General features: G+C 42.6%; 2 protein-coding genes across 7 annotated transcripts; both read right to left on the reverse strand.

The window, feature by feature from the left end:
* Positions 1–7,016: 7,016 nt before the first annotated feature.
* On the reverse strand, positions 7,017–10,655 carry LOC127299249 (uncharacterized). Of its 6 annotated transcripts, XM_071819887.1 has the most exons (6): positions 9,965–10,655; positions 8,267–9,774; positions 8,069–8,086; positions 7,734–7,967; positions 7,557–7,623; positions 7,017–7,475 (listed from the first exon to the last, which is right to left on the reverse strand). In XM_071819887.1, exons 1-2 carry the CDS (start codon positions 10,435–10,437, stop codon positions 9,729–9,731), a joined length of 519 nt encoding a protein of 172 aa, XP_071675988.1. In that variant the 5' UTR covers positions 10,438–10,655; the 3' UTR covers positions 7,017–7,475; positions 7,557–7,623; positions 7,734–7,967; positions 8,069–8,086; positions 8,267–9,728. The 6 variants fall into 6 exon arrangements, with proteins under 6 accessions (XP_071675988.1, XP_071675986.1, XP_071675985.1 ...); XM_071819885.1 differs by having other exon boundaries at positions 7,855–7,967; positions 8,069–9,774; XM_071819884.1 differs by having other exon boundaries at positions 8,069–9,774.
* A 352-nt stretch (positions 10,656–11,007) lies between these two features.
* Positions 11,008–13,510, reverse strand: LOC127304657 (putative pectinesterase 63). The gene is made up of 5 exons (XM_051335278.2): positions 12,951–13,510; positions 12,672–12,861; positions 12,354–12,560; positions 12,037–12,281; positions 11,008–11,465 (listed from the first exon to the last, which is right to left on the reverse strand). The coding sequence occupies exons 1-5, from the start codon at positions 13,379–13,381 to the stop codon at positions 11,306–11,308; spliced, it is 1,233 nt and encodes a 410-aa protein (XP_051191238.1). The 5' UTR covers positions 13,382–13,510; the 3' UTR covers positions 11,008–11,305.
* Between the last annotated feature and the right edge of the window lie 8,425 nt (positions 13,511–21,935).

A 21,935-nucleotide genomic window follows, 5' to 3' on the forward strand; every position in this document is an offset into this window, starting at 1 on the left:
AACAAGGGAAACAATAATTATCAACCCACATATTCACTATTCATCAACACATAAGTCCATGTGTTACCGGCCCATTTTTTATTTCCTTTTTCTATATGAAATTTTGGTCCTTTTTATTTTTTAAGGGAACAAGCGAGCCTACTTACCAACCCTCCAATACACTCTTCATCAATAGATGACTCAATGTTTTAGCAACTCATCAATTCTTTTTGTTACCTCCTTGTTTTATTTCTCTTTTTTGTGTAGACAAAGTTGGTCCTTTTTCTTTTTTTTTGAGGGAACAAGGGAACCTACTTATCAACCCTCCCATTCACTCTTCATCAACATGTGACTCAATGTTTTACCAACCCATCTATTCTTTTTGTTAGCTCCTTCCTTTATTTTCTTTTTTTGTGTGAAGAGGAAGGTGGTCCTTTTTGTTTTTTAAGGGAACAAGGGAACATACTTATCAACCCTCCCATTTACTCTTCATCAACATGTGACTTAATGTTTTACCAACCCATCTATTCTTTTGTTACCTCCTTCTTTTTTTATGTGTAGAGGAAGGTGGTCCTTTTTATTTTTAAGGGAAGAAGGGAACCTACTTATCAACCCTCCCATTCACTATTCATCAACATGTGACTCAATGTTTTACCAACCCATCTATTCTTTTGTTACCTCCTTCCTTTTATTTCTCTTTTTTGTGTGTAGAGAAAGGTGGTTCTTTTCGTTTTTGAAGGGAATAAGGGAACCTACTTATCAACCCTGCCATGCACTCTTCATCAACAGGCGACTCAATGTTTTACCAACTCATCTATTCTTTTCTTACCTCCTTCTTTTTATTTCTTTTTTCGTGTAGACAAAGGTGGTCCTTTTTGTTTTTTAAGGGAACAAGGGAAACAATAATTATCAACCCACATATTCACTATTCATCAACACATAAGTCCATGTGTTACCGGCCCTTTTTTTATTTCCTTTTTCTATATGAAATTTTGGTCCTTTTTATTTTTTAAGGGAACAAGCGAGCCTACTTACCAACCCTCCAATACACTCTTCATCAATAGATGACTCAATGTTTTAGCAACTCATCAATTCTTTTTGTTACTTCCTTGTTTTATTTCTCTTTTTGTGTAGACAAAGGTGGTCCTTTTTCTTTTTTTTGAGGGAACAAGGGAACCTACTTATCAACCCTCCCATTCACTCTTCACCAACATGTGACTCAATGTTTTACCAACCCATCTATTCTTTTTGTTAGCTCCTTCCTTTATTTTCTTTTTTTGTGTGAAGAGGAAGGTGGTCCTTTTTGTATTCTAAGGGAACAAGGGAACATACTTATCAACCCTCCCATTCACTCTTCATCAACATGTGACTTAATGTTTTACCAACCCATCTATTCTTTTGTTACCTCCTTCTTTTTTTATGTGTAGAGGAAGGTGGTCCTTTTTATTTTTAAGGGAAAAAGGGAACCTACTTATCAACCCTCCCATTCACTATTCATCAACATGTGACTCAATGTTTTACCAACCCATCTATTCTTTTGTTACCTCCTTCCTTTATTTCTCTTTTTTGTGTGTAGAGAAAGGTGGTTCTTTTCGTTTTTGAATTGAATAAGGGAACCTACTTATCAACCCTGCCATGCACTCTTCATCAACAGGCGACTCAATGTTTTACCAACCCATCTACTCTTTTCTTATCTCCTTCTTTTTATTTCTTTTTTCGTGTAGACAAAGGTGGTCCTTTTTATTTTTTAAGGGAACAAGGGAAACAATAATTATCAACCCACATATTCACTATTCATCAACACATAAGTCAATGTGTTACCGGCCCATTTTTTATTTCCTTTTTCTATATGAAATTTTGGTCCTTTTTATTTTTTAAGGGAACAAGCGAGCCTACTTACCAACCCTCCAATACACTCTTCATCAATAGATGACTCAATGTTTTAGCAACTCATCAATTCTTTTTGTTACCTCCTTGTTTTATTTCTCTTTTTTGTGTAGACAAAGGTGGTCCTTTTTCTTTTTTTTGAGGGAACAAGGGAACCTACTTATCAACCCTCCCATTCACTCTTCATCAACATGTGACTCAATGTTTTACCAACCCATCTATTCTTTTTGTTAGCTCCTTCCTTTATTTTCTTTTTTTGTGTGAAGAGGAAGGTGGTCCTTTTTGTTTTTTAAGGGAACAAGGGAACATACTTATCAACCCTCCCATTCACTCTTCATCAACATGTGACTTAATGTTTTACCAACCCATCTATTCTTTTGTTACCTCCTTCTTTTTTTATGTGTAGAGTAAGGTGGTCCTTTTTATTTTTAAGGGAACAAGGGAACCTACTTATCAACCCTCCCATTCACTCTTCATCAACATGTGGCTCAATGTTTTACCAACCCATCTATTCTTTTGTTACCTCCTTCTTTTTATTTTCTATTTTTGTGTGTAGAGGAAGATGGTCCTTTTTGTTTTTTAAGGGAACAAGGGAAACAATAATTATCAACCCACACATGCACTCTTCATCAACACCTAAGTCCATATGTTACCAACACTCCCATTCAGTCTTCATCAACATATATATGGAAGCTTAACCAACACCTACGTTTTTATGTTACCAAGAAGGGAATTGCGGAAGAAGGGAATTGTCATGTTGCAAGTCATAGTTCATTTCATTTGCAAGTGGATTATGTTGCTCCCCTCCCTTTTTTTAACCCTAAAATTTCACTAGCACAAAAAGAGAATAAGGGAATAGTTAATATATTACTACGTGAACATGTAAAGGGAATTGCCCACGTGCAGCAAGCAAAATAACGTACCACAACCCAACTTGTGTCACGAGCGGAAAGGAAATTGCGGAAGAAGGCAAATCAATTAAGGCACGTAACCTGTGTGGTCCACAATTACCACGAAAGGGAAACGCGGTTTTATTCCCAAATTGGGTTGTCCGAAACTGATCGCTCGATTTAATCCTGGCGCGCGAGCGCCAGCTAGGGCCGCCCATTAGCAAGACCTGTAACTTTTAATCTGTTTGGCTGCTTTGCGCGGGGATGCAGCTCCGGCAGATGATGACCACGCTTCAAGATCCTCTAGTAGGAATATATTCTTTCATACTTCCTCTCTCCCATGAAACATGTTGAAAGTTTGTTTAAATCGAATGTATTTAGACACTATTTAGTAACTACATACATTCAAATTTAGATAAATTTTCAACATGTTTCATGAGGCGAAGAGAGTACACTACTAAAAAAAAGGCTAGGCATGGCGCACCGCATTTTGCTACCCGTGGCGCACCTAGGTGCGGTGCGCCACGCCTAACTGTGAAATTCAAAATTTTTTTTGCTTTTTTGGATTATTTGTTAATACATTCATTCTCGTGACCCTACCCAGTGGCCGGAAAAGGATGGAGGGGCGGGGGCCAAAGAGGAGGGATGGCCGGAGAGGAGGGTGGGGGGAGGGCGGCTAGAAAAGAGGCAAGGGTGGGTGCCTGGAGAGAAGGGGTGGCCGAAGAGGAGGCAGGAGCCGGTGGGAGGAGGAAGGCCACCATATCCTTGTGTATGTGTGTGTGTGTGTGCGTGTGTGTGCGTGTGTGCGTGCGTGCGTGCGTGCGTGTGTGTGTGAGAGAGAGAGAGAGAAAGGAAGAAGCTGAAGATGAGAGAGGAATGGGTGTGGGTTGTGAGGATGGAAGAGAATAAAATGGAGATCATGTGGGTAGGTGGACGGGTAGGTTAGCTGTGGCGCACCACTATTTTAGTGGCCCATGGGTAAGTTTTTTTAAATCAAAATCTTAAATCTCCGAAATTCCTATTTTCTTTTTGATTTTGTGAAATCTAAAAAATGGTAAACGGCCGTAGACGTTGAAATCGGATGTAATTTTTTGCGTTGATATATTTTTATATAATTTTTTTCATCGAAGGTCGTATGCAATCAGAAAAACCGTTTTATCGAAAGATGACGCCATTTTGCAAAAAAATTATGAAATTCATGTTTGTCAATTTTACCTAAAACTTGATGACATAAAACATGTGCATGTTGAAGGATTTTATTTTTTGAAATTTCTACCAGTTTTTTTTTATTTTTTCAAAACCTAAAAAGTCGATCCACGGGGATGGACTGGGGGGGGGGGGGGGGGGGGGTAAAATCAGGCATGGTAAGCTTATCTGTGGCGCACGAAGGCCCGTGCGGCACACTCATGCTTACACCAAATTTTGAATTTTGAATTTTTTTATAGGTATGGCACACTTGTATTTGATGCGCCACGGGTACCAACGATACCCTGGCGCAGGCGAGGGAATAGACGTGACGCATCACTTTTACACGTGCACCACAGGTAGGCTAGATAAGCGTGACGCACCACATACACGTGTGCCACAACTAAGTAGCCGCGGTGCACCACTCTCTTCATGCGACATGGATGAGGTATTTATGTATGGCTGTTTTTTTAGTAGTGATACATCGATTGCAACATTGTTGCACCTTTTTTCCTTAAGTAAATCAAAAGCAAGCCAAAGGGTGTGGACCTGCGATATTTTACTTTCGGTATGAAGGTGGCCACCAAGGCCGAGGAGGAATGGTATAGTGTTACCAATGAATTAGTTAAGTAATGTTATTTATTTGTATTTGATTGGTAGTGTTACATGGCGTCTTCATGGAGGTGAAGTTGCCCAATGCCGCGCAAGCTTCCTAGTCGGCCACGAGAATCAAGTCAGCGGTGGCGGTGACCATTGGTTCTCTTCCCCATTTGCCATTTCTCAACTAGGCAATTATTTTAGTTATTTGGCTACTACCTCCGTTTCTATAAATATGGCATATACGCATTCTAAAATAAACTTTAATCAAATAAATTGAGCAACAAAATTTTGATTATATTGAAAACACTTTCTAATGATGCTAATTTTAAACCAACAATCTTTGTATATTTAAAGTATTTTTAATAAAAAACACGCAAAACGAGGATGTCTTATTCATTGCAATGGAGGAAGTACATGAAGCACAGACATCTATATGCTAATGTGTTGTTTAATTGATCTTTTTTCAACTCGGAAGTTTCAATGAGCGCTTTGTTTGAGAAATAAAAGGAGATGCCTCATGTAGATAACGGATGAAGATGAGGAATTGGAGTTGGCATGAAAAGCTCAAGTAGCTCTGTGTGCAAGGTGTGGCGGATATATTTTGAATCTAATCCATGAGCAAAAATAATGGAGAAGAAGATAAAACACAATCATCACTCAAACATCAGCTTTTGACGGCGAAGAGTGGAACAAGTACACAATAACAAAATAGAAAACTATGTTGGCACGAGAAGAACTATACTATTGGTTTTGATATCTTCCATGAACTATGTTAGGTTAAATTGACTATGCCATCTTATAGTATGAACTATGGTAGGTTTGCATGAATTATGACTTATGTCAATGTTTATATAATTATATCATCTTATTCTTGTTGTTAACCGAAGTTTGTAAAAACTAATATTTTCTAATTTTTGGAAAAACTTCAATGGTGTGAACCGCATGGTAATACACCACCAGTAAATATTTTACTAGTTGTATAGCGCAGATTATGTACCACTCCATCAGTGTTTTACTGACCGGTGGCGCAAGAGCTGGCATACCACCAGTAACAATTACCAGGGGCGAAATTTGGGTCCGTGCCGAATACACAGCACTAAGGTTGTTTTCAGCACACCACCGATACGCTATTCCAACTAGTGGTGGAGGGGGGTAATCCCCTTTTATTGACACTAGGAAGTTTGCAGCGCGGCGCACGCCGCGCCAGTGTTATCTACGGTGCGGTTCAGTTTTTAAAAAACGGCGCTATTTAGGTTTAAGAGTGCATGATTCTTTTTTAAACTCGACCACGCCCTTGGTATCAAGATCGTTGTTGGTTACAATTTTGTAGAAATAATACAATATCTGGGTTGCTGAAGTACCGTGGAAGTGCCAGGGAAATAGGCGGCGGATGGTGGAGTGCTTTTCTTTCTAGATCGTTGTATAAATATTGTAGAAATAAAAAAATATATGGGTTGTTGAAGTACCACATAAGTGCATGTGAAATAGGCGGCGGATGATGGAGTGCTTTTGTTTTCGATGTTGCTACAAAAGGAAATGGTAGTATTTCTCCGGCCGAAAGAGGCAACGGGTGATGGAGTAGGTCATCCCAGGTGAAAATGTGACAGATGGTGGAGTAAGTATATTTTTTCGATGTTACCGTAGAAGAACACAACATTATTTTCCCCGAATAAAAGAGGGGGAGAATGTTGGATTTATTTTCATCACCGGTGAAGAATTATGCACAACGTACTAAATAAATATCGGCGAGTCGTACTGTCCAGAACCACGGTTCAGGTTGAAGGTTCGTGTAAAAATTACTACCCTTGTGTGTCGTTGCAAAATGACCGATTGAGAAATATGCGGCATTAAAGGCGTGTTTCATAGTTGACATCGGCAATATTCAAGATGTCTAGTGAGAAATTACTTTCTAGAAAAATATAGGTAGTTGCCGCCTCGCGAAATACTGCGAAACTAAACTTGAGGTTCAAATTACCACGTCGTTGCATCATTGAGAAATTATCGCCGCTGGAATATGCGCCCTCAAATATTTAAATATTAAGTAATTAACGATCTACTTTATAGTTTACGCCGGAAAATTACTGTTGACGTTCAAGGATTGCACCTAGAAATTGGTTTTGGGAAATTATAGGTTCGTCCTGAAGAAGATAACTGCTTTCAAACGACGATTTACTGCGAGAAATTACCATCAGATTCTCAAAAAAATAGTTTGAGGAATTTTGCTCAAAATTACCATCAGATTTTTTAAAAATAGTATGAGGAATTTTTAAAATCAAAAGATAAATAAATATGGTGCACTATTCACGTACTATTCATATGTGTGAACATTGACCAAATCAATGAGAGAGCTGTAAAGTGACTTAGCTTTTATATATACTAGGAAGCAGTGGCGCGGCGGCACGCCGCGCCCGTGAAGCATGCAAGGTATGCGCTGCATTATGGATAGGTAGGGCCGCAAAGAATATTCATACAGAAATAATAATTTCATTACATGGTTCATCGACTTGGCCTACACAAACAGAGCACGACAAACCATAGATAGTTGCCCAAAGCAGAACATACTCTTGATAGCCAAAACCTGATTCAGTAAAGTAAGATGGTAATATGTATAGCTTTGCCACTTTCTAAGACATCAGTAGTCACTTCTATCGTTGGAGGAGAGAATGATGTCTTAGTCTAGCAGATGTGATGGTAAAACTAAGAGAGGGATCTGCTATTATACATGCCACTTAATAATACCTTCTTTGAGGTACTCAATATTACAGTAGCGAGTAGCCCAATGGTCTGTTCACTCTGTTGTAGAGCTGCTGGAAGGGTGGTTCATATCCTACATTTGTGTTGCGGCTGGGCCATTGCAGAGAAAATGACTTCTTCAATACAGGTTCTCTGGATGGCTAGTTCTTGCAGTCCCATGGCCTTTATTAACTTTTATACCTGCTACAAAGGAAAGTGTTACCACAATATTACATGTTTAGTCATGGTTTATGCAATTTAACTCCAGCTTTGCATTTTTACCTGGATAAGGGCGGTGGCTTATTTATCTGGGAGCAATTCTTTGGTCTATTTCTTCTCTTCTAGCAGCCTGCATTGCAAACAACGAATATATGGATTCAGACACTGGTGCAATCATACATAATTTGTAAATGTATGCCTTCTTTTCACCGATCCAGTTGATCGCCCCATGTATTTTACCTTATTTTGCTGTCGGTTGCCGGGTTTGTTTCCATGCATACGAAAAATCTGAGGTGGGGGATGGTCTATTGACGCTGGATTAGCTATAAGCAGTATGAGAAGTGTCATTGTGGGAGTGTACCTCAGCCTAGATCTGGGTTGATTGGTTGAAGGGCGTCTTGAGTGGGCATGTGGCTTCTTGCAGGATCATCAGGTAGATCAGTGGTCACAGATCGCTTAAGTAATTATCTACCTCTGTCCTCAGCATCACATAAAAATGATATGGAGTATGCAACTAAGGGTCAACCACTAAATTAAATACTAAAGATGGGGGGGAAATGGTAGGTTGTGCATACACTCAATTTTTACTGTCCCTGAACAACCAAAAATATGATTAACATTATCTATAGATAAAATCAGTGTATTAGAAAAATACCAAAACAACCATATATATAGAAGGTTGGCTAGCTGGTATAAGCCGCTTTGTCCCTATACTTCACTTGCCAGCTGTGAATATTTGACATGACCCTGATTGCAGGAATTAATCAACATACCTGCCATATCTCTATTACTCGGTGTGAATCATTCCTGGAATAGTCAAGAAAGCAGACACTCCGCAGATGCGCAATTGAGTTATATCATCCATGGGAAAGGGACCTCACAGTACATAGATGGTTCAGTTGTAGGCAGAGTAAAATAAAAAAGAGAAGAACACCATTTACATGCATAGATGAGAGAGAAGGAGATCTAAGTTGCCGATGCTCTTGCAGTCCAAAGTTACATAAAAATGGCAGTTCAGTTTTAAGTCGTAAAAACTACTTAGGAAACATAATGTAGATGTGCACCAAGTTTATTTTGAAGTACTTCAATATATAGATTGCCTATACGCCAACAGCGCAATGGCATGCTCACCCCATGCAACGATGGTTGCTTTCTTGCATAAAGCACTGTACTTGATAAATATGTAACCATGACATGCTTTGGAAACCACTAATTACCAGAACAATGTACCTCCGATACGTGATGTAAATGTGAAATCTTTCCTATTCAGCTGCCCTGAAAGAGGTGTAACATTGACTACATGAACCAAATCAGGCATGTACAATTCATATCATGTTAGTGAAAAATTCATTGTATGCATGTGAGGTTATCATACCTAAACCAATGATTTATTTCGTGATCTGAAAACATAATGTTTTGCTTCATTCCAGTTGCTCACGATGTGAATATTCTTTCAGTCCTGAAGGGGTGGTCGACTTATCTATATGTTTTTTTCGCCTCATAGAGGGTAAAACACTATTGTGTAGATGGAGTCCTCCTTAAATTGGTGCCTGAATTGATCCACCCGGTAACCAGGCACTGACTCTTCCATTGTGGCACTCAGCAGGCATCAACATATGCAAAATCATCTGACCTAAACAAAATGGATAATGCAATCTGGCGAAAGAAATAAAAAGAAGTTGGCCACAGTTCTATGAACAACCATGCAACATTAGTCATTCTAAAAAATAGAAAACAGTAAGCATGCAACAATATTGTTGGCCCATGTGAACTTTTGTAGTACGTACTGTCTCCGCTGTGTAGTCATATCGAACCTGTGATCCGCGAAAGAAGCAAAAGAAGCTGGCCACTCTAGTATGGCAACTATACGCTACAACTGAAACATTAACCTAGTGTGCAAAGCCTGAATTTATTAAAATCAAATTTTGATTAAATAGCTGGGACTATGAACTATGAAGCATTGAAATGTCCAGTGGCAACCAATAGTCTATCCACTGTGCTATTTTGTAAATATTAATTGTTGGGAATATCAGTCGACCATTGCATAAATCATAAAAGACCCTAAGTAAACCATGGAGATGTATACTGCTGCAACTGGTGAAATTTAGTACTAACCTAGCGTTCAATGAAAACAAAGTCAACATCAAAGAGAGCCCTTGAATCGGATCTCCAAATTCCCAGGTTCAGCCAGCGGTAGAATCACTTGCCATTCATAAGAGCTCAAGGACACGTTCTTCAGCAGTGTCCCTTCCATTGGTCAGATCGGATACTGCATGGAGTACTGCAACATCATGAGCCCACGTTAGCAGATCTGCTTCATCTATTATTGAGGCACATAGGAATGAACAGAGAAGGCAACGATACTTGCAACCTAGAAAATAGATCACCGGAGAACCCTAGAAAAATAGTTTCAAATCTAAGAAACACAACAACAAACATGTGGAGGGCAGTGTGTGAGGAAGAGATTTAACCTGTTGTTTTCTTCTTCATCCAGCCACCGCCGTTTTTCTCCGCCGGCGGCCTCTGGCTGCTCCGCCGCGACGTGGCCGCCGCTAGCCGCTGGCTGCTCCACCCCGACGTGGCCGCCGCTGGCCCTGCCTGGTCCGCCCCAGGCACGCGCTTCCACCGGCCCAAGGTCGTCGTCCCAGGCCCCCGCCAGCTCCGCCCCATGGGCACCGTCCCTGGCACGCGGCTGCCCTGCCCCACGGTCCGCCGGTCCCTGCCTGCTCTGCCCCGCCGTGGCCGCCGCTGGCCTTGCCTGCTCCGCACCATGGGCGCCGTCCCTGGCAGGCGGTTGCCCCACCCCAAGGTCCGCCGGTCCCTGCCTGCTCCGCCCCGACGTGGCCGCCATGAGCCCGCGCATGCTCTTCCCCGGGCCCTCGCGCCTGCTCCGCCTCAAGAGAGCCCTCCCTGGCACGCAACTGCCCTGTCCCGCGGTCGCCATCGCTGGCCCGCCCCTGCCCCGGCCCCAAGGTCGCCGCCCCTGGCCGTTCCCGCTTCGGCCCGAGGTCGCCCCACCGGCAGACACGTCTCCTAGGATGTCCTCTGCATCATCACGGGAAAGGGCAGTCTGGTGGTGGATTGGTGCACAGGGAAGAGGAAAAAACCAGGAACTCTACATGTGCTATTTTTGAGCGGTGGAACCTAGGAGAGAGGAACACCTAGAAACTGATCGCTGAAAAGTGAAAACTGAACCGCCCACCGCTTTGACCGCTGAGGGCCTCACAACCGGTAGCCGGTTACCCTGGTCGATAGAAAAAAATTTGACAAACCTATTAAGCAGTTCATCTTGAAAACGTGTCAGGTGCTAATTAGAGGAGCATGGAGGAAAATAGCTCATCAACAGTAGCCGGAACAAGTAGAGAGCGCGAATCCATCTACCTTTTATATAGTGTATAATAAGTATAGTATGTAGTGCTATTACATTAGTGGACTACTAGAAAGGCTTGGAAATATTTATTTCTTAGCTACCTAGGAAATAGCAGACTTTAAGTAAAATTAAAGTCAAGAATCATGGAAATTGATAACCACATCAGTATAACTATTGAATTTAACTCCTACGAACATTTTCCATGTTGTACATACCATGTTACAAGACCTATTGACCCATGACTTTAGTAAGTGGGTACCACATATATACAATTTTGCTAGGTATCAGTGAGATGTTTTAAATCTCAATCGGAATTTAATGCTAAACATATGTTGCTCTTTTGTATATCTATATATGGAGGTTTTAGAAAATCTCAGCCCTTTATCAAAATAAAATCTCAATTGATTGAGACATAGATCCCCGAATTGATTGGTCCAACTAGCTACTTTGGTGGGGGCAGGATCCATGAGTTGCCGTATACGAAGTGCGAGCCGGTGAAAGCCCTAGCCTGCATGTCGTTGAGCACCCGCGCCCACCCGATCCTCTGGGTGGACATCGCCCCTGGCCCGGTGCACTTGTACTCCCCGTAGAATACCCCGGTCCTGCAAATAAACAAAACAACAATACATCACATCGCCGGTCCTCGCCTACCCGTTTAACTGCATGTAGGGTGGAGGCAAATGCATTTTAATGAACAACAGAACCGGTACCTACCGACACAAGTTTCACTATTGATTTGTGTTCTAAGATTCATGCCCCAGATCAAACACAGGCTCGAATCAATGGTGAATCTTGTGCCAATGGGTAACCGATCCGGTAAATCTTGCCGGGGAATTGTAGGGTGAGTGGAAAGTGTTTTGGGAAAATTTGGTATAGAACTCTGTTATTTTTTGGTTTTGATAAAACACACCCTCGATTGTCTCTTCGCCAGATTACAATTTTGTAGTAAATTTGCTAGAACACACCACTTGTCTAAAAATAGAAATTTTGCATTTTTGGTGGGATGACCATGTTGTGACTGGTTTTGAATAGAAAGTGCAAAACTTTCCTATTCGGGCTGAAACGTGCCACAAAATTATAATAGTACTTCCGCAAAGACATAGTTAGACCGTGCATTGCTAAAATCTAAAAAATAACGGTGTGGTGTAGTAAATTTTGTAAAGACATAGTTACTTTGCTGGCTTCTCGACGTTCCATCCGTCCCATCCAACGGGGACGACCTCTTTCCCCATGTCGGTGAAGGAGTAGACCACCCGGGATGAGTCCCCCCACGCCCTCCCCAGGTAGATCTGCCCCATGCCCGTGATCTTGCACCGCACGAACGAGAACCCGCTCTCCACGGCGTCGGAGATGGTCTTGGTCCGCTGCTGCGCCGTCAGCACCGCGATCTCCTTCGTCACCGACATGATCGTGCAGTCCTGAGTGCGCATCGTGCATACGAGTCAATCGTATGCATCATCCGGCAATTTTGGTGTTTCGTTGAGATTTACCGTGTAGAGGGACCTCCCGAAGCCGAAGATGAAGTCCACGCTCCCCTTGATGACGCAGTTCTTGAAGTAGTGAAGGCCCTTGTGGTCGTACAGCGTGTCCTGCCCACCGTCAATGGTGCAGTCGTAGAAGGCGGCCTTGGTGCCGAACACGCGCAGCGCCACCGCCTGCCCGCCCTTTGCCCCCGGCAATGCCAATGGCGCGTGGTTCTGCCATGACAAAGCTTAATCTCTATTGGGATTTTAGGAATCGCAACATTTGGCGGACAGAGCTTAATCTCTGTAATTGCACACGCATGCATGGAGATTAATGTGACCAACCTTGAAGACGATGCCGGAGGCCATGAAGTAGTCGGCCTCGACTGCGACGCTAGCGCTGCCCATGGTTCCGACGGCGGAGCCGTCTTTGGCACGCGTCCCGGCCGTGTCATCCCACGTGATGATCGGCGGGTTCTTCGTGTTGCCCAGGAACGTGATGAACGGCTTCGTGCTCGGGACCAGCACCTTCTCCCTACATATGTCAATTTTCCCATTGCGATTCGAACGATCATCCACGTAAATTCGTTTATTGAATTAACGAATTTGATGATGAATTGTTACTTGTAGGTGCCGGGCCGGATGTCGAGGATCACCCGCTGCTTGTTCCTCTCCGGCACGGCCTTGATCGCCTCCGTGATGGTCCTGAACTTCCCCTTGCCGTCGGGGCTCACCACGTACCTCACCTTGGAGGCCTCCGCCGCTGACAGGTCGGCGTCCAGCGTCTTGCCGCCGGTGCCGTTCTTGGCCTTGCTGGCGTAGATCTGCTCGGTGACGGCGTAGTGCTCCACGTTCTGGGCAATGAACTGGTCGAAGCTGCTGCCGGCTCCAGCTCCGGCGTCGCCACCAGAACTCGGCGTTTTTGGGGCGCCGCCGCCGCCACCCACGTTGAAGCTGGCTTGCTGGTGCTGCGAATATGCCGGGGAGATGAATGCTACGAGTAGCACAAGAAAGGCAATGGAGAGGGGCAAAACTTCACGTTTGTGCCTCTGCATGGTAACAAGATCTATACAGATGAACTATGAACTATTCGATAGGCTAATCTATGTGTATTTAGTTTTTTTTTGTTAGTTTATTGAGAGATGCATGGGCCTGTGAGGGAATGACTAATTTTGAACAGTAGTTGCATGCATCTGTATATGTATAGGTTTGGGATAGGATCAACGGAAGGGTGCATGCGAGCTACTTTTTTCGGCAATCAACTATATTTGCCACTTGACCTTGTTCATGGTGGAATCACCTCAATCGTTCATGACGGGTCTTGGTGGGGGGAAACCTCCACGTTTTGTACGCCCCACCCCCCAGTCATCCACCATCTATTTCCCACTGTTTTTTACTCCATCGCCCACACGGCCGTTCCAATAGTAGGTAGGTTAATTTTCCCCAAATCCAAGCGGAGTTTAAGGTTTATGCAGGTAATTTGTGTGGATGAGGAGGCGGAGGGCGGCGGTGAAGTGCGCCAAGCAGTGGTCGGTCACGGAGTAGAGGAAGCGGAGGTGGGACCTCGCAAAGGCTCCGGGTGCGAGCTGTCGATCGGACTTGGCGATGGCACCCGGTCACAGAGGCTGCTGAGGCGAGATATACTCCATCTTCAGGGTCTGGCTGCTTCAACCTTTGCATCAGACTCTTTTGGGCCGATCACCATTGATCTAGTGCTCATCACGAGGAGCGGAACATGAAGTTCCAGACCATGTGCCTCCATTGTTGGGAGATCTGGTGCCTACATGTGTAATAATGGTGCTCGGGGCGCTGATTTAGGGGCGGATGCCTGGTCCGAAGTTCGCGCATGTTCACGACTTTCTGTTGAAGGAACGAGAAACAAAGGATACCGCGCAGAGCATTCACATGGAACCCTGCAGGCCAAAGGCGCCGAGGTGGAAGGGGAAACCACAGCGAGTTCTCTCATCCTTCTCGGTGGCGGTGCAAAGAGCAAAGGCACGCATGTCAGAGATGTGGGAAAGGCCCTAGAAACCGCCTAGTTTTAGCTGGAAGGACATGAAAGGGGCAATGACGCTTCTGGTGCTGAACCACCATGCGCTTCCGTTGGAGAAAACTATATATGAATTCACAGAATGGGAGACAGCTAGTGCCTTGAAGCTTGATGGTCCATGGGCTTCCTCTCCTACAAATTTTGGGCGGGAACATGGAGACGCTGAGGGCAGGTAAAGTGGGCACACGACCATCCATGGCGTCTCAGGATGGGCCATGGATCTAGGTTTGTGGGTGCCTTGGGCTGATGGCTCGTGGAGAAGAAAAGGAGGTGGAGGTCCTTTCTGGCCAACTTTGGCATGTTCCTCGGCATCTTCTCAAATCTACCATGGGGAAATGAGTGGTATAAAATAACTACCATCACCTAGGGTTCGTGCTCCTCCTCCCCTGCAGCCACTACCACCAAAGAGGCCAGGGGTTTGCTAGCAGGTGGTAGAGGAAGATGAATTAGTAGAGGAGTGATAACCCACAAGTATAGGGGATCGCAGCAGTCTTCGCGGGTAGTAAAACCCAATTTATTGATTCGACACAAGGGGAGACAAAGAATACTTGAAAGCCTTAACAGCGGAGTTGTCAATTCAGCTGCAGCTGGAAACAGACTTGCTCGCAAGAGTTTATCAGTAGTAACAGTTTTATAGCAGTAATAGTAGTGAAATAACAGCAGCAGAGTAACAGAGACAGCAGTAGTGATTATAGTAAACAGCAGGATTAAAATACTGTAGGCACGGGGACGGATAACGGGCGTTGCATGGATGAGAGAAACTCATGTAACAATCAAGCAGGGCATTTGCAGATAACAATAAAACGGTGTCTAAGTACAAAGCAATCAATAGGCATGTGTTCCAATTATAGTCGTACGTGCTCGCAATGAGAAACTTGCACAACATCTTTTGTCCTACCAGCCGGTGGCAGCCGGGCCTCAAGGGAATCTACTGGATATTAAGGTACTCCTTTTAATAGAGCACCGGAGCAAAGCATTAACACTCCGTGAACACATGTGATCCTCACATCACTACCATCCCCTCCGGTTGTCCCGATTTCTGTCACTTCGGGGCCATTGGTTCCGGACAGCGACATGTGTATACAACTTGCAGGTAAGACCATAAACAATGAATATCATGATGAAATAATAACATGTTCAGATCTGAGATCATGGCACTCGGGCCCTAGTGACAAGCATTAAGCATAACAAGTTGCAACAATATCATCAAAGTACCAATTACGGACACTAGGCACTATGCCCTAACAATCTTACACTATTACATGACCAATCTCATCCAATCCCTACCATCCCCTTCAGCCTACAGCGGGGGAATTACTCACACATGGATGGGGGAAACATGGCTGGTCGATGGAGAGGCGTCGGTGGTGATGGTGGCGATGATCTCCTCCAATTCCCCGTCCCGGCGGAGTGCCAGAACGGAGACTTCTGGCTCCCGAGACGGAGTTTCGCGATATGGCGGCGTTCTGGAGGGTTTCTGGCGACTTCGACTTCTCCCCGTGCGTTTTTAGGTCGAGGCCGATAAGTAGTCCGAAGGAGGGCGTCGGGGGCCGACCGAGGCCGCCACACACTAGGGCCGCGCGGGCCCCTCCTGGGCTGCGCCGGCCTAGTGTGTGGGGCCCTCGTGCCCCCACCTGGCTTGCCCTTCTGGCTCCGTAAGTATTCTGGGAAAATAGGACCTTTCGCATAAATTCCGAGGATTTTCCTGAAAGTTGGATTTCTGCACAAAAACGAGATACCAGAACAGTTCTGCTGAAAACAGCGTTAGTCCATGTTAGTTGCATCCAAAATACACAAATTAGAGGCAAAAAAACAGCAAAAGTGTTCGGGAAAGTAGATACGTTTTGGACGTATCAACTCCCCCCAAGCTTAGCTTATTGCTTGTCCTCAAGCAATTCAGTTAACAACTGAGCGATAAAAGAACTTTCACGAACACATTTGTTCATATGATGTAAATATTCTCATGCTATGGCTAACACTTAGGCAGTTCATAATAAGATACATGCAAATAAGATCATCTAATAGCTATATCAATCATGGAAAGGTACCAACAATTAATAATAAGCATCATGAATCATGTATATAAGCAGGATTGCAATGTTCATAAAAGAGTATGATAGAGTGGTATCTCGCTTGCCCATATTTGATCAGCAAAACATAAATGCTCAGGCACCTCTGAAGTTCATAGAAAAACTAGAAATAGCGATTGTCAAAGATAAAAGCATCAAAGTTATACCACAATCAATCATATTTTGAGACAAGCATATTATACTAAGAATGACAGTTGTGCTCTCAGGAAAGTGCTCAAAGAAAGGATGGAGACACAACATAAAAGTAAAAGATTGACCCTTCGCAGAGGGAAGCAGGGATTAACATGCGCTAGAGCTTTTCATTTGTAAAACAGGAGTAAAATTATTTTGAGAGGTGTTTGTTGTTGTCAATGAATGGTAATGGGTACACCAACTACCTCGCCAACCGGACTTTCAAGAGCGGCTCCCGTGAAGGACGTTATCTCTACCAGCAAGGTAGATCATCCCTCTTCTCTTTTGTTTACACATGTATTTTAGTTTTATTATGGGTGACACTCCCCCCAACCTTTGCTTACACAAGCCATGGCTAACCGAATCCTCGGGTGCCTTCCATCAATCACATACCATGGAGGAGTTACTATTTGCAAAATTAAGTTGCTTACTGATGAATCAGAGCAAAACATGTGAAGAGAATTATTAGTGAAAGTTGATTAATCGGGGCTGGGAACCCCATTGCCAGCTCTTTTTGCAAAATTATTGGATAAGCGGATGTGCCACTAGTCCATATGAAAATCCGTCAAGAGTAAATGACAAGGTTGAAAGTTAAACACCACATACTTCCTCATGAGCTATGAAACGTTAACACAAATTGAGAAGCATTTTGAAGGTTTAAAGGTAGCGCATGAGAATTTACTTGGAATGGTTTGAAATGCCATGCATAGGTATTTATGGTGGACACTCTGGGATAACTTGGTTTTCATGTGTTTGGAGGCACGAGCAGCGTTCCCGCTCAGTACAAGTGAAGGCTAGCAAAAGACTAGGGAGCGACAAATCAAGAGAGCAGTAACTGTCATAATCATGCTTGCGGCAAAATAAATTAACCGAGGCATAAAAGTGATACAAGAACTCTGAAGCAATGTAAATCATCGAGGCTTAGTTGACTTTTGTTCAGTCATATGCATGCATGAGCATGTGCCAAGTTAATTCAAATGAATTATTCAGAGGAGGATACCACAATATCATACCTATCTATGAATAAAACAATGCAAGCAAACATCCATGACATGCTACTCATATTAATAAATTGGAGCTAAACATGAGAGATCATGAAGTACTAGACTTTCTTAAATGACATATACCTCACATGAACCAACTAAGCATGCTCACATGGATGAGTATATGTACAAAAATGAAAACAAATAGAGTTCATACCAGCCTCTCACCACAATCAGATTGTCGTAGATCGTCATTATTGCCTTTTCACTTGTGTAGCTTGGATAATATGAAATGAAAACCACGCTCCAGCCACCGAAGACCATTGAACTCATAATGAACTTTACAAAACCAAAGAAGAACAGCAAATATTTTTGGTGTTTTCGAATTTGGAAACAAGAACAAAAGGGAACAAGCAAACAAAGTAAAATCTTTTTGGGTTTTTCTTATAGCAAACTAGCAATAGCAAATAAAGCGAAGAAATGCAAGAAACCAAAATAAACAAATGGTGAAGAGAAACAACAGAAATATTTTTGGTCTTTTTGTGTTTTAGGAAAGAAACAAAGCAAAAACAAGAAAATGAAAACTAAAAGAAACACAGAAAAGCAAGATGGCAGAAATCTGCCAAAACCTGACAGCAGTACAGAAATCGATTTTTACAAAAACTTTCCGTTGCTCAGCTCGAAAAGTGTTCAACTAATGAAAGTTAGATAACAACCTGGGAAACATGCACAAAAATTGGCAGCTCAAAATAACGTTCTGGCTGTGCGCACGATTTTTTTTGGTAACAGTCCAGAATCTGTTTTCAGGCAGCACTTCCCCAAATATCATCTCCCTCTCATTAGAAAACCACTCAAAGAAACTAAACAAGTATGTACAAGTATCCAGCAACCATAATATGCAAAGAATGAGTGATGCCGGTATACCTCCCCCCAAGCTTAGGCTTTTGGCCTAAGTGGAGTTCAACCCCATGGTGCCCATGAAGAAGCACATTCGTAGTACGAAGATGGATCATATTCCGGGTATGTGCTAGAAGAAGCACCCGGATACGTGACGGTGTAGTCGTAGGAGGGCTCGGCGTCCTCGGAGTCATGCTGCTGTGTATCTTCATCTTCTCATCCACCTCCTCCTTAGAGCGCGACCATGGTTTCCTGTTGATACTGAACAAATCTGGTTGGGGCAAAGGGACTTCCCTCTCTTCCCCGTCAGCAAACAACACTCTATAAACAATATTATCTAACCTAGAGTCAGCTGTAACAAATTGATGACTCTTCATAGCAGCAATATCAAGCCTCATAGGAGTTATTCTCACATCATTAGGGTCAAGAGGAAGCTCTAAATATGCTAAAACGCGCGAAGCAATAATTCCTCCAAATATAGGCCCCTTGTTAGACAAGCGGCGAGCAACAAGAGCACCAAGATGATAAGGCGTATCCCCAGTGAGTGCAGCAATTAAGAAACCAAGGTGATAGCTAGATATGTTGCTAGTGTTCTCCCTACCAAGAATGCTAGTACCGATATAGTAAGCAAAATACTTAATGGCGGGGAGTTGAATGTTTCTTATCTTGCCACGCTGAATGGTGCGACAATCATTGTTGGTGATCTCTCGATAGAGCTCCAGCAATTTCTTGGGGTTGTCCTCAATCTTCCTTGCTGTACCTACAGGGGCAATACCCAATGCAGCACAAAAAATTTCCAACTTCATAGTAATAGGCTTACCATAGATCTTAAAGTCTACGGTCGGGCGAAAATGCTTATTGTTGAACTTGAAACTCTCCACAAAGATTTTAGTGAGTGTAGTATTGCTCACTCTCATCTGCCACATAGGTGGTTAAACCCGCCTTACCGACGAGGGTCAAGAAATCATCCAACAACCCTGCATTACCCAAAAAGTCATAGCATGGAAAGGATGCAGCATTGGGGACTCCATTGTCCTCCTCGGGTGCGAAGCTTGGTGCGATGAGGTCCTCATTGTAGGATGGCCTGAATCGGGTGGATGACCTCGAGGGCCTCCCAGTGCTTGTTGTCTCCCCTTGGAACACTTCTCCAAAGTTAAAGTTGTCCATCCCCCTTTTCTGAAATTTTCCAACAAACAATATAAGATTTGATTTGGTGACATATAATTGAGGGAAACTACCATAGGAACTTGCTAGAGTACTAATCATGCATCAAAACTAGTTTCTACCACTTAGAACAAGCATGCAAGCTCACTAAACATGTTACCTACAGCAGCAAAATATGCAAGATATACTCCACCAAACAAAATTCTACTTGGAGGGTTGGAGGAGTCACATACCAAAGAGCAAATGTGCCAAATTTCAGATAGAAATCTGGGCTGAGCAAAGAGATCGAGAAATCTGGAGTTCTTGAGCAAAAACACGAGTGAGAGGAAGCTGGTGTCGATTTTTTCGGGAGAGAGAAGAGTGTGGGAGGAAAAGATGCTGAAGTGGGGTAAAGGGGGGCCCACACACCAGGGTGGCGCGCCCCCCTTGCTGGCCGCGCCAGCCTGTGGGGTGCCACCCTGGGGTGCCCCACTGGTCATCCCCAGGTGCTCCCAGGTGCCTCGTCAAAAAATAGGACCAATGGTATAATTTTTGTGAATTTTTGAAAACTTTGAAAAATGCACATTTCTGGGTATTAAATTTATTATTACTGGCCAGGAAATTTTTTGAAATCTCTAATTAACTAAGGAACTTTGCAAAATAAAAGTGCTACATCAACTAGAGCAAGTGGAGGAAGAAAGAAATGTTGTTTACCTCCTCTATGCATATAAAAAGTATCTGTTAACAAGGTTGATCAAGTCTTGCCACCAAATAAATTTTACATAGCATATGAAGAAATAAACCTCAAATCAATCATGTTACCTTGAATTGTATTGATATGGATCCAATCACAAGAGTTTGATATTCTTCTTTAGGCTCATATATAGGACAATCGATAGTTCCAACCTTGATAGTTCTCACATTAGAAATAGTATTAACTCCACATGCTTTTTCAATCCTCTTGGGAAAATAGACGGTATGCTCCCTATCATCAACATTGAAAGTAATCTTTCCTTTATTGCAATCAATAATAGCCCCTGCGATGTTAACAAAAGGTCTCCCAAGAATAATAGACATATTATCATCTTCAGGCATTTCCAACACAACAAAATCAGTTAATATCAAGCAGTTATTAGTAACTTGAACAGGAACATCCTCACATATACCAACAGGAATAGCAGTAGACTTATCAGCCATTTGCAAAGATATATCAGTAGGTATCAACTTATCTAAGTAAAGTCTCTTATAAAGAGAAAAAGGCATAACACTAACACCGGCTCCCAAGTCACATAGAGCAGTTTTAACATAATTATTCTTAATAGAACAAGGAATAGTAGGTATACCTGGGTCGCCCAACTTCTTTGGAACTTTGCCATTGAAAGAGTAATTAGCAAGCATAGTAGAAATTTCCTCATTGGGGATTTTCCTTTTGTTAGTAACAATATCTTTCATATACTTTGAATAAGGAGGCAATTTAATAGCATCAGTCAAAGGGATTTGCAAGAATAAAGGTTTCATCCAATCACAAAATTTATTATAGTGTTCTTCTTCCTTTGATTTTAGTTTCTTAGCAGGAAAAGGCATTTGCTTTTGCACCCAAGGTTCCCTTTCATTACCATGTTTCTTAGCAATAAAATCTTCTTTAGTATACTTTTTATTTTTATCTCGCTTTTCAGGTTCATCTTCAACTTCTTCTTTATCAGAAACATCATTCTTATCATTACCATTATCATGTTCATTACCACTTTTAGTTTCAGCATCGGAAATAGAAATACTATTAGGATCATTAACAGGTTCAGAAGATTCTACAACATTTTTATGTTTCTTCTTCTTTTTCTTAGAAGGAGCACTAGGTTCAATGCGTTGAAAATCTTGTTCAATTCTTTTGGGATGCCCTTCAGGATATAGAGGATCCTGGGTAGAGACACCACCTCTAGTTGTTACTTCATAAGCATGTTTCTCTTTAGAATTATTTTTTAATAAGTCATTTTGCACTTTAGTGAGTTGATCAATTTGAGTTTGAACCATTTGAAAATGTTTAACAAGCATCTTAACATCATTGGAGGTTCTCTCCACAATATCATGCAAATTGCTAATAGCTTGAGAATTTTCCATTAGATGATTCTCTACTCTCATATTAAAATTTTCTTGCTTAACAATATAATTATCAAACTCATCTAAGCATTGCGCAGGAGGTTTTGAATACGGAATATCTTCCCTAGTAAAGCGCTGAAGGGAGTTTACCTCAATCATGGATGAAGGGGGAATTATCTCA

The sequence above is a fragment of the Lolium perenne genome, chromosome 5, assembly GCF_019359855.2.
Source record: "Lolium perenne isolate Kyuss_39 chromosome 5, Kyuss_2.0, whole genome shotgun sequence".
Taxonomy (NCBI): domain Eukaryota; kingdom Viridiplantae; phylum Streptophyta; class Magnoliopsida; order Poales; family Poaceae; genus Lolium; species Lolium perenne.

Coding starts and splice junctions, on each gene's coding strand:
- LOC127299249 (XM_071819887.1), bottom strand. CDS start 10,437: ATGGCGACCGCGGGACAGGGCAGTTGCGTGCCAGGGAGGGCTCTCTTG. Junction 9,775..9,964: donor GATGAAGAAGAAAACAACAG/GTTAAATCTCTT, acceptor ATGATGTTGCAG/TACTCCATGCAGTATCCGAT.
- LOC127304657 (XM_051335278.2), bottom strand. CDS start 13,381: ATGCAGAGGCACAAACGTGAAGTTTTGCCCCTCTCCATTGCCTTTCTT. Junction 12,561..12,671: donor CCTCCGGCATCGTCTTCAAG/GTTGGTCACATT, acceptor TTGTCATGGCAG/AACCACGCGCCATTGGCATT. Junction 12,282..12,353: donor TCGGGAGGTCCCTCTACACG/GTAAATCTCAAC, acceptor ATGCGCACTCAG/GACTGCACGATCATGTCGGT.